Genomic DNA, 12,656 nt, shown 5'->3' with positions numbered 1-12,656 from the left:
AGTTACTTGAGAAATCAGATTTTAGCAATAAAATCTTCTTTTGCTGCAGAAACAGAAAACATCTGAGTACTTCTCAGTCTGACCTACATCTCACTTCATATCCTCTAATGGCAAAGACATTCATGCTTGAGCTGGAATTTATGCCATGTTCAGAGTCATGTTTAAAATAAATAGTCCAAGCTGTTCCCTAATTTATTAAGCACATTCTGAAATGAACATGTTTACTCAGAAGGCTGTCTAAACAGTCACAACCAGGCCCTAGCATCCACTTCCAGGTATAGAAAATATTTGGACTGTATCAGACAATTGTGTCACAGTAAAATAAAAGCACTAGGCCCATTTCTATAGATACTTGGTAGAAAAAGCTGATGCAGACACTTCCCCAGCATCTCAGTAAGATCAAATGACTGAAGGTCATACAGCACAGGTATGGCTTGTGCTGTAGGTCTGCATCTTCATGTGTGTTCAGCACATGTATCCTTCAAAGCCCAACATCCCATTTTTTGTAAGTATTTGAGGCAGATTCTTCTGGTGCCAACTCTTGGAATTAATCCTCTGCATCAGAATCAGACACCAGATCAACTTCCTGTCTTGAGCGGGACAAAAATCAGGACTCCATCTTTGAAACGATTCTAATATAAAGAGAAATTTTGTAAGCAAAAATAGCTGCTCTTCTTTGTGACAGTAGTGTGTTGCCATCTACTGTCCGCACTGGTTTGTGCAGCAAAGTCCCATCTGGTGCTGGCTAAAGATCATGAGAATTGTTTTTTCGATGTACAGGGTTTTGGAAGGCACCACATCTGGTGGACCTTACTACAATCCCAACAAAGAAATACTTTGACTGAAGGAAAACCAGTCCATTTCTTGACACACTGTCTGGGCCTCACCACCTTATTTTGAGGAACAGATGTTGCTTCTGAGCAGAATATCAAAAACTAGGCAGGCTACTAATACATCTTACCTCCAGCACTTAGAGAATCACAGATATTCTGAGTTGGGAGGGACTTACAGCGATCATGAAATTCAACTCTTAAATGAACGGTACATATGGGGATGGAGCCCACAACCTTACTAGCACCATGCTCTTACCAACATGACTGCCAAGTCCTAAATCCCTCTCCCCTCTCAGGAAACAAAGCCCCAGCCCACCCTCTGTTCCCAGGCTGCTCACCAGACTGTTCCTGACTGCAGAGCCGAAGCCAGGGTTAAGGCTCTGTCCAGGTTCTTGGTGAACACCGCGGCTGTGAGTCCGTACTCGGTGCTGTTGGCTCTTCTTATCACCTCTTCTATACTCTTGAACTTCATAATTGGCTGAACTGGCCCAAAAATCTGCACATATCAATTAAACCTTACTACAGGAAAGCATCTCCTAATTGTGGTAATGTTGAAGTAATCAGAATCAGATGCTCTCTTTGGATAATATATTTAAAATGTTATATCTTAGCTTTCTAGGGGTTGCTTATAGAGTATCTTAAAAACTACTAATTAAACTTCAAAGGAAGCATTGTGATGTGCTGTAGTAGTTAATAAATGTTAAGATCCAACAACGAATGGATCATCTACAACAATCAAAAGAAGCAGAGTTAGATCTGGACAAGTTACAAATGATTCATCCTTACTCCATTTACAGCTCTCTGTTTGAACCCTGAAGCTGAGTGTACTCAAGTAACAATTAATTTATTTCAAGGACTGCAAGTTTTCTTCCTTGGTTTTAACCCTGATTTTGTCACTGTATGCATTTTATTTGCATGCAGTGCATTTACCACGTCTGTGTTTGACCACAAATTTGGCTTCCCAGGTGCCGGTGTAAAGGCAACAGGCATACAGAGGGCTTCCCGAATTTTGGGATGGAGTCTCTCATCAGGTACAGTATCAAAGGTGGAGCCCTTTCTTGGTCTGCAGGGTCTCACAGCACAATAAAGCCCATTGAAGGTGAGATACAAACTAATTTTGGCCACTTTTAGGCTCATCCAAGTATTTCTAAATGTCTTTGTTTTGGGATATCCAGGCTCTTAAGTGGAGCCTCAGTCCTAGGCAAAGGATGAACATTTGCAAACAAAACTGCCAATGAATGGAACCGAATAAGCTTTGTGAATCATGGCTTGGGATTTGGAGTCAGTTCATTAAGAAAAGGTCTGTCATGGGATTTTCAGCTCTTTTTCTCTCTATTTTTAGCATGTAACTCATGCCCTGATATCTTTCCCAGGTTCCTTAGAGATTCTGTGGCAGATCTGAGACATTTAAACATCTTGCCAGGAGTGAACAGCAAGCAGCCCCATAAAAAGCACTAGGCTAAACTATAAAATACAAACGCCAGTTAGACTTTGGCAACTACTTATTTTCCATTAGGGAACATGATGAAAAGTAGATTAACTTTTATTTCAAAGGAATATCACAGGATCTAATCACATGCAGCTTGTTCAACATTTCTGCATATGAATAATGAAAGCCAGAGTATTAGATCTGCACTTTGCTGGCTTTGACCATGTTTTCATATAGGAAAGAAATAGTCAGTCTCAGGGGATTTTGCCATGAGAATGGAATCTGGGATTGTTTCAGATGCTAAGGCTGCTTCAGAGAACTTCAGTGGCCATTCCTTTGTTCCTTACCAGGATAAGGTTCCAAAGTTATTTTCCTACCTTCCTGCAATAAAGCAACCCCTTCTGTACAAAGTAGTGGAGCAAGAACACACATTACACTATCCACTGTCACTGGCAATTACAGGGTAAATAATTGCTCCAGTTTGCCACAGTGTCAGTTATTTTTACTCAGGTATTTATATTTAAAATTAAGGATGCAGACAGACCCCCTCCATCACCACTATTTCTTATTCTGAAGCAGCACTTATCTAGGTGATTTGTACCTCTTCTTTGGCAATTCTCATGTTATCAGTGACCTCTGAAAACACCGTGGGTTTTATAAACAGTCCTCTGTCTTCAATGGCAAGACCACCACACTCCAGCTTAGCGCCTTCTTTCTTCCCACTTTCTATCAGCTCCAGGATTTTATCAAACTGTTTTTGGTCAATCTGTCAGACACAAAAGGAAAAGAAACAGAGAGCAGCACCTTTATTATCATGGTTCCAGAGAGGAGTCATGGAATGTGGCCCAGGGGCACGTTTGCAGGGCACTGTCAAACTGGGTCAGTTTACAGCTCAGTTTAGGATGTGGCAGTCAGGCAGCGAGCAGGGAGAAAGACAGGACATGGGCATAGCCCTGAGCCACAGAAAACAGAAGGTGAAATGACATGTGACAGTTTAATATAATCTACTAGTTTGCTGCTACATGGAAGGGTCTCCCCACTTTCCCTTCCTGGGTGTTTTGGATATGTGTTCCCACAGCTCACTCACTTGAGCTCTGGGATTTGCTGACCTTCTCCAAGCACAGATTTATCTCAGTAGCAGTATGAGAACAGTCTGAGATGGACTAGCAAGCTCAGCAAGGGATCTGACCAGCAATAGAATCAGTACAGGAGAGGGAGAACCAGGGTATAAGAACTATAAACTTTGCTGCATTGTGCAGCTTCACCCACAGCTCCTTCTCCCCCTCTGGAAGAACCTAGCAAGCTCTGCCTCCACCTCCTTCTACACTGCATGCTACATGAACAGCCTCAAAGATAAGCCCTGTTGGTGGGGTTACTTCAGAACTGTTATACCAAGGCCTTGCTTTTAAAATCAGAATAACTTTTCACAGTTCTTAGAGACTGGTACAATCCTGCATTTTTTTTCTCTGTACTGGGAGCCACAGCCTCACTTTTAACTACCAACCTTGTCTATCTCCTCCTCACCCCCACCTAAATATGGAGTAATCTCAAATAGTGAGTGCTGCTGTCATTAGCCTTTAACCAGGGATTTCCGTAGGAGTGGGGAAAGGCCAGTTCAGTGGCAGGACCCTGAAGCTGCACAGCTGCACCAGGACTCGGAGGAGACATCCTGTAGTCCACAAGCACAGTGTGTCCTGTGCTGGGAAGAGGTGCAGAAGCCCACAGCACTTCCATGCTCCTTCTTCCATGCTCCATGTGCAGCAGTGGACTGCAGAACTGCAGGTTTCAAACACATCTTACATGACGTGTAATTAAGTGATGAAACTCCTCATCACAGCAGGCTGGAGATGGTAAAAGATTTATGGTGATGTTTTTAAAAAGAAAAACTCAACAAAAACCTCAACAAATTTATTGAGGTGATTAAATAAAAGGCTCCACCCACTGGTACAAGGTGTCCTGGAAGCCTGGGGGGTTACTTTGATTGCCAGGTATCTCCAGATGCTTGTATGGCTCAATCCCCCTGCCTAGGCATCTGGTTTTATTTCAGCAGGGCCAGTTGCCAGTTGGGACTGTTTACACGGAGTGTTCCACACTTGACTCCTCCAGATTACAGACTATATCCTGTCTCTAGTTAATCCTGGCCACACACAATCCAAGTTTTCATGCTTTTAGGCAAATATCAAAGCTGCAGGAGGGTGTCCTTGAGGTACTTCTGGTACACAGTGGAAACAGAGCCCAGCACATCTCAGGGCGAACAGATGTGTGTGTATCACATGCACTGTGGACAGTGTGTTCTAAGTGCTTGTGTTCTCTCGTGTTTTAAGGTGCTACTTAAGGACACAATTCATGCTACTGCCCCAGGAACTGTGTGCCCTCCTGTAGGATACAGTATCACACTGAGTTTGGCAGGTGTCATACACATTGTCTATTTGTCTGGTTGCTTAGTTGCCAAGTGCAAATAATTCAAAAATATCTGCAAGTGCTTTCCATCCTGGCATGTCTGTAATCCAGACCAATCCAGTCCATCCACTTCACATCACAGAAAACAAAACAAGGATATTTATACAGCTGTAACTTGTTGCAAGGCAAACTACAGTTAGATGAAAAGACACTGGGGAAAGAAAACATTTGTAAAAATGACATGCAAGGGTGGAACTGTTTGTCATTGTAACTAGAGCTTGCAAGGCTTGTTTAAATTCTGTCCCCTACTCCACTATTATTTATGGTTCAAGCATTGAATTCAATTAAAAACACATGATCTGGTAAAGCAAATTCTACTATTTGTTCATCTAATTCAATAGAGAAGGCAGCTTCTAAGGATCACTGCAATACTGAAAATCTGGGAACCCCCAAATCTTCATCTCTTGCTTCATTTCAGTCAAAACTACAAGGAGAACTTTTTCTATGTCCAAAACTAGTGTTTGTAGTCCTACAAAATAGCCCACAACTGGGTCCAACAGACTGTTGGAAACAACCCTTTCTACTTAAATGTTTTATTTTCACACTTTAATCCTGAAGTGCATGTCTACAGTCTAAGGAAAAATATTCACTGTCTTATAAATCAAATTATATGCATTGGGCTGAATAGCTCCTGGCTAACAAGTGCCATCATTAGTGCTTATTTTATTTCTGTAGGTTAGGTGTTACAATCTACAAATCCCACTGTGTGGGGTTCTAAAATAACAAAACTAGTCTAGTCTTATTCTAATCTAATCACTGTTCTAGTACCCCAGGATGTTAGTCTCATGTAATGCTGTTTGCTGTTCACAGTTGTATAATGCACTGGTTAACCAGTTTGCCATCTGTGCAGATTTACTTTATTGCTTCCTGTGATACAGCTCCCAGGAATCCAAAGTTAAAAACTGCCCTTGGTCTGCATTTGAGGTTGGCACTCTGCTCAAACAGTCCTGATCACCCCTCAGGTTTCTTGTGGTGTCCTTTGAATTCCAGCCAGTCAGCACTGCCAGACACATGTGAGTTTTGGAGAAGTCTCATCAGAAGCATGCCTCATTTCTGTCTAAATTTAATACTGTTTAAAGTTGACCTAATTTTAATCAGAGCAGTACAGTTTATATCAGCATAACCCAATATGTGGCTGACAATCTTTTCCCCACTGCCATGCCACGAGCATCCATGCCAGTGAACAGTAATCCACATCAGGGGACTGACGTGAGTAAAACCTTTCTTCTTGACTTCCAAAAAGGCTGGATTAGACCTGAATCAACCAGTTCCCCAATCTAGCACAGTGCAATGCAGGAACAAACAACTACACATAGGACCACTTTGCCAGGACTAGCTTACATCAGTTTCAAGTTCTTGTGGAACAGGATTGTCATCACCTGCAGCTGATGCAGGACCAAAGAGATAATGGGCTACAACCACTGTCAGCCTAAAGGCTGGCTTTAACCCCTTCCCCCTGTTGGCTTCTAAGCCAGTGACCATCCCACAATGGGATCTATGCAGCATTGTTGTAATGCTGTTGCATATCCTCACCCTGACCCACACAAAAGGAGAATGAAAGCATCAGGCTGGATCTGAAGCATCTCATGGGGAGAGATGAAGACGACAAATTTTTCCTGGTGGTTCGTCCCTTATCCATCAGTTCAAGTTAAAAAAAACCCTCACAGCCAAGCAGGTTACTTCAGGGACAGTGGGGAAAAAAATATCTGGAAGCTTTGCATTTGAAGAGTAACTTGTGGGCAGGTGTGAATCTTTGCTACTTTCAGAGGTATTTTTAAGTCCTTGTGACACTGCATCATTTCTCTCCTCTGCTTAAGTTTCTGTATATGCCCACAACATAGGCTCCAGAGAGTGAGGAACCATAGCTGCAGAGGAAGCGGTTGTTCCTTTGAACTGGCAACCACATAAAAGCTTTGGGATTTACAGTTTCCTCCCACTCCCTCAACACCTTCCCATCCTGGCCTTGACAATTGCATACACAGAAGTTCAGGTGTGTGTGGGTGTGCTCTCTCTCCTACAAGTGTAACAGGTAAGCCAGAGCAGGGAAAGAGGACAGATGGGCCATATTTAAAATCTGATCAGACACTGCTATTCCAAATTACTGTTATCCTTAATTACAGCTGTGTATGCAAAGGGTCTCCCTTAAGCCACAGGAGTGATCCCAGAGGATGGGAAGTGCTCTGACAGCCTGGCAAGGGCTGGGAACACAGATGAACTGTAACAAACAGCCCAGTTCTACATGTTCCAATCACTGCAGGGTGTTTCACCCTTTAAAACTCACAACTGAATAGATTCAGGAGCTGTTCTCATGAAACCGCTTTGAGGGTCAGCTCATCTCTGCTAGAGCAAGTCTCAGCATGGTATTCTTTTTCTAAGAGTGCTGAGCAGTTTGAAATCTCTTTCTAGGCAAGTTACAGGGCTAGATGTAGCCTCAGTATGAGCAGGGGATGTACATCAACTTATTCCCCATGCAAGAGGACAAATAATGAGGTTTTGCCATGCGTGAATCATGTGTATATTCAGATCCAGATAATGAGAGGCATATGTCCTTAGAGCCACCCCTTCTCTGAGGGAACCCACACAGCATCAAGGAAGAAAAACTCACAGTGCAGTACAGAGCAAAAGAGGCCTTGGCTATTGGTTTCTGGGAATCTTACTTTATTTTTGGTACCAAACAGTGGGCCTGTTAGAAGATCTGACCTAAGGATCATCTTCCCCCAGAGTTCTCCAGCACAACTCAGATTGCCTCAAAAGGAAAAACTAAGAGGAAGGCTCTGGAAGTATTGAGGAGGCTGGTCCTGACAGCAGTTTGGCATGTTTCTTCCTTCTAATTCAGCTGAAACTTCTCCAAAGGATCAGAAAGGGAGCAGAGGAGGAGAGGGAAAGTGAGGACTCAGGAGTCTCTGGGCTCTAACTACTTGTCATCACCCACACAGCCAAGGAGCTGAATAGCCATTTAGCTGCACTCTTCTGCACAGAGCTATGGCTCACTGCAACATGCTTTGTATTACTGTACCAGGGAGACAGCCCCTTCCATAAAGCTGGATAAGAACTGAATTAAACACATTTGTGTTTCTAAAAAAATTACAACATAACATTTCAACAGTTGTGATTAATTGATATTTAAAATAGAGAGGAAAAATAAAGCCACGATACATTACTCACCCCTCGGCACTTCTGCTGGGACCGTATCCGTAAGGATAATATTTACACAAGGAAAATTAAACAAAACCACAACCAAAAACCAAACAACAACTGCTCTCAGACACACAGTTACCTGGGGCCCTTGTTCAGTTCTGGCATCAAAGGGGTCTCCAACCAGTCTCTTCTTGGCAAACTCCACGCTGCGCTTGACGAACTCAGGGTAGATCTGCTCCTCCACAAAGACGCGGGAGGCAGCTGTGCAGCACTGCCCCTGGTTGAAGAACACGCCTTGGTGGGCACATTCCACTGCCAAGTCCACTGCGAGATGACCCAGAAGGGAAAAGCATTACCACACGCACAGTTCCAGCATTCCAGTGTTTCCAGACTTGTTTTTTAGCTTTCTCTTTGGAAAACCTCCTTTAAAAATGCTGACAATGGTCCACACCCATTGAAGGCACTCACAGGGCCTCACTGCCCCCAAACCAGATTTTTTGTTGTATCCACCCCCCTTCCTGCCTTTTGTCTTGAGGTCTAGTTTGCCATGGATCCTGATACTTTCTCCCACAAGGACTCACTGAAGGCAGTGACCAGTTTTTCTTGTTGTGGAAATACAAATGTGGATTCCTTGATACCATGAATTGGTTCTTAAAGGCAAGTTTCAGTCCTGATTGTTCGGAAAGCAGCATGCCAGCTTTGGCCAGATCCTTGCAATGCTCACTATCAGCAGCTGCCTCTGACTTTCAACCTGTGCTGTGCAGGACTGGAGAGGATTTTCCAACCATTTTGGTGGTCCCAGGTTACACATATCTCCTAGTAGTACTCAGTCACATAATAAAATCACAATGAAACACACAACATGAGCCCTGCAGACCACCAGGACAGAGGTGAAGGCTGGATTAGATCAGGTTCTACAAAATTCCCCTGACACAGGAATCCTTGCAGAGAGGCTGCTTTGCAGAAAACTGCTTTCCCTGGTGCTTGGCTCAGGCTCTGCAGCACTGTCACCCAAAGAGAAAGCCCACAAACAGCAAACACACAAGTGTAAGATTTACCTGCAACTGCAGCCATCCCCAGGGAGGGCAACATGGGCCATAGGAATGATCCCCATGCTGGGGAAGAGCTCTAGGAATGCAGAACTATATCCTGCCTTTGGACAGAGGTTTCCTCCAGCCTTTGGGGTGGAAACATCAGCCCTGTGAGCTGCCAGAGGACAGCAGAGACACACAAACCCCACCACCCTCAAGCATCTTACAGCAAATACACCCAGCTGCCCATACTCACAGTCTGCATCTGCACACACAATGCAGGGGTTTTTCCCTCCCAGCTCTAATGTCACCCTTTTGAGGTTGCTTTTAGAAGCAGCTTCTTTGATCAGTTTTCCAACCTGTATCAGTGAGACACAAAGAGGACATGAGTTGTTTCCCCTAAAAATCTCAAGTGTGATTCCAACAACGGTGGAAGAGCCTGGATGGCAGCTGAAACAGGGAGAATACTCTGAAATGGTTTGAGTTTCCTACTGCTGTTTCCTACCAGCCCCAGAATTAAGGTTTGAGTTAGGCAGGTCTGAAAGGACAGGCTATGTGGGAGAGCTATAGCTGTATCCTGAAGGGAAGGATTTACTCTGCTTTCAGAACTTAGTAATCTAATGTTGTTAGAAACAGTATGAATTAAAACTATTTAGGACCTTTAGGTGTTAGGGCAAGTTAATTTCTTAAGTGCAATGTAATATTTGAATTTACTCATATTATAATTGTTTTCTTGTATTTTACCTTTGCACATGGAAACCTTACCTTTATTTCTTGCCCTGGAGTGGAACAGTGAGCAAGGAAAGCATGGGGCAACTGGCTGGCAATTACAGGTCTGCCTTTCGCATGGTTTGCCCTTTTAACTTGAGCATGACTCCTGAACTTAGAAGAGATCATCTCTAGTCACTCAGAGCTTAGGCCTAGAGACAGCAGGAATAAGTGCATCCTAGCTTTGCAAGAGGCATTACCACAGGCTGGCTGGCCAAAGAGGAGCAAGTTAATAACCTAAGAGAAGAGATCTATATGGGAAAATTCTTGTAGAGTTTAAGATCAGTATTTCCAAGCTGGCACTGAGCCCAAGCTGGGGCTTAATAACTAAGTCAAAATATATTTTGAATTAGCTTCACTTCCTGGCTCAGAAACAGTAGCATTGTGCTGCAAATACTGCAGAGATGCAGCTGAACTCACAGATGGGTGGAGGGGGAAGAAAACACTTTAAATTACACATGCATTAGCAAAGGTTCTGTCTCCCTTGGTGTTTCCTGCACACCCATGGATTAGGAGACAAGCACAGTGTCTACAGGAGTTTTTTGCCTACAGGCTCCAGCAGCTGAGATTTTCCTTCTGCCACTAATCCACTGGATACTCCTTTTTCATTAAAAACCCAAACAGACACATGTGGGCTGGATGAGTCTATAAGCTCTATTGTTTTCACTCAGCTAATGTCTCATCTGGGCTAAAAGTTTCTGATCTAGGACTTGAAGAGAAGCATGTAACTGAGTAAACTGAGATTAGACCAACTATCAAGAGAGTAAAAGCTCACTGTGAACTTGTACTTTATTGCATTCTGTTTGTTCCCTTGTTCCCTATACAGAAACAGAGGCTTAGCATACCTTTTCCTATTGGATAGGCACAGCAGTTAGGATGTACACAAAGCCACTAGATGGTAGTGTTGGTAAATGCTGCAGCTTTTGAGTGTTTGGAATTACCTTTACAGACCAAGAACACCTTTCAAGGTAATTTGTCATCATTATACATTCACATCACACTCTGCAATTACAAGGGCAGACATAAGAATGGATGAATTCAGCAAATGTTCAACAAGAATAGTGTTCCTCAAAGAAATAAGAAACTGAATTTGCCTGACTGATTTGAAGCTGCCCCCACTGGTGTGATCATTTCCATTCTTTGGACACTGCCTCTATTCTGAAGGTGCAGATCTACTGCAAGAAATACATAAAGCAGTCAGAGGAAAAATGTTCACTTTTCTAAGCAAGCTGTTGTTTGAGAATTTTCAGCAGTGATTACTGCAGTCAGATTTGTTTGCATGTCTCAGCTGTGCTCAATTCCATGGTCTTGGCCAAGCCATGTGCACTTTTCCCACATAGGTATGGAAGAGGATGGCTGTAGGTGATTGATAGTGCAGAGGTCTCACTGCCACCCCTCTCATAAACAAGTCAGACACATCTATTTACAGGAAAAAAAAGCTAAATGGAAGGTACTTTACTGTGCAGGTCTCAGAATGAAGCTCAAATGTTAATCCCCTCCACGTCAGCAGAGAAGACCGTGGGCACGAGGCCATGTTTTTATTTAAGTCCTAGTTCCTCAGAGGTAACTAAAGCCCAGGAAGAATTGTTCAGGGCTCTGACTGACATGTTTTCCAGTTGCAGGGCAGGACTGGCAGGCAAACATGCCCAGAAGCTCCATCAGATCAATGACATGATGTTAAGTCACTGCCAGCCTGCCCTGTAGACTGTCTTGCCTTATGTCAGAGCACCTTTTACTTACAGAAATGCGGTGGTTTGGCAAAACCCAGCTTTCAGAGATGGGGGGTTATTAAAAGCACAAGGAAATGAATTAGACAAATATCAAATACTTCTCAGAAATCCTATCACAGGGAATGTGATGGAAAAACTGCTGGTTATACAGAAATCGCTGACATTTCATAGGTCCAGTCTTGTATGGATAACAGTTTATTAGAGAATGCAAAGAGGAACAGCAGGTGTCTATGAGAAATCCATCACCTACCTTGGTTGATCCAGTAAAAGCAATTTTATCAATGCTGTCATGGGTAGAAATTGCAGCTCCAGCTGTGGGGCCATAGCCAGGCACAATGTTCACCACACCTGGAGGGAAACCCACCTGAAACAGAGGTTAAAAACAGCTATGTAGAGAATTTGAGAGCACAGCTCATTTCTCAGGAAGGCTGAATTAGTTGTACTATCCTCCTCTGAGCTCTTACCAGATACATCCATGTTTTCCAGGCTTTCTAGTGACATGGCAGCAGGCTACCAGCTGGAGTAGATGTGGGTGAAACTAACAGCCATGCTTAGGAAATGCCAAGTTTCAGTAAGAATTCTTGGAGAAGTCCCAGTTTCAAGTCAAAAGAGAGTGAGTCTTTCGGCCAAACTTGGCCCCCAGCTACTGCAGTGCAGCTGCAGCCAAGGGGTAAATGAATGAAAGTTTGTTTTGAACAAAGGTTGACATTTGTGGTTCTTCAGGGACCAGAGGGATTAAGAAGTCAGTAAAACCTCACTAGATGATGGGGCTAATAAAACAGGAGTACAAAAGCAGATGGTAACAAGACTTATGCAAGTTTCCACCACATTTACTACCTAGATTAGCCAACTAGTAATTTTGCCAAAACAGACAAATGGCAAAACTTCAGGTGAAATTCTAGTGCAAGGAGAACTGAGGGACTTACTGGTTTGGTTTTACTTCCTGAAACAGGAGTTTCAAGGATTACTGCTCTTCTACGTTAGCCTTCCCCTACTACTGAAAGCACAAGGTTGTTTTCCTTGCAATTTCTAATGATGGAATTGCAGAATGTAACACATTTGCTTCATTTCCTATGAATTTTTAATACAAAATCTCAATAAACAGCATTTCTTTTTAATAGAGAAAAAAAGGAAGCTTTTGTTCATGTACTGTCTTGCAAAAAAAATTATCCTCATAAGACTTTTTTCCCCCCATTTTTTCTTTTCATAAATTGGAAGGGCAGTCTCATTTCTCCTGTGGATGTGACAATGACAAAAGTGCATTTAA

The 12,656-nt window shown here is 43.1% G+C and overlaps 1 protein-coding gene across 1 annotated transcript in view; it reads right to left on the bottom strand.

Annotated features, from left to right (window-relative positions):
* The window catches only part of ALDH1A3 (aldehyde dehydrogenase 1 family member A3), a 33,312-nt gene that overhangs the window by 3,401 nt on the left and 17,255 nt on the right, over nucleotides 1–12,656 (bottom strand). Inside the window, exons 7-11 of the mRNA XM_032122438.1 lie at nucleotides 11,640–11,753; nucleotides 9,148–9,250; nucleotides 8,000–8,184; nucleotides 2,864–3,028; nucleotides 1,172–1,329 (exon numbers count right to left, since the gene is read on the bottom strand). Coding sequence (XP_031978329.1) covers nucleotides 1,172–1,329; nucleotides 2,864–3,028; nucleotides 8,000–8,184; nucleotides 9,148–9,250; nucleotides 11,640–11,753 — 725 coding nt within the window. The remainder of the gene's footprint in view (nucleotides 1–1,171; nucleotides 1,330–2,863; nucleotides 3,029–7,999; nucleotides 8,185–9,147; nucleotides 9,251–11,639; nucleotides 11,754–12,656) is intronic.

This window comes from Corvus moneduloides, chromosome 13, assembly GCF_009650955.1.
Source record: "Corvus moneduloides isolate bCorMon1 chromosome 13, bCorMon1.pri, whole genome shotgun sequence".
NCBI lineage: Eukaryota > Metazoa > Chordata > Aves > Passeriformes > Corvidae > Corvus > Corvus moneduloides.
This window is presented reverse-complemented; position numbering and strand designations above follow the sequence as displayed.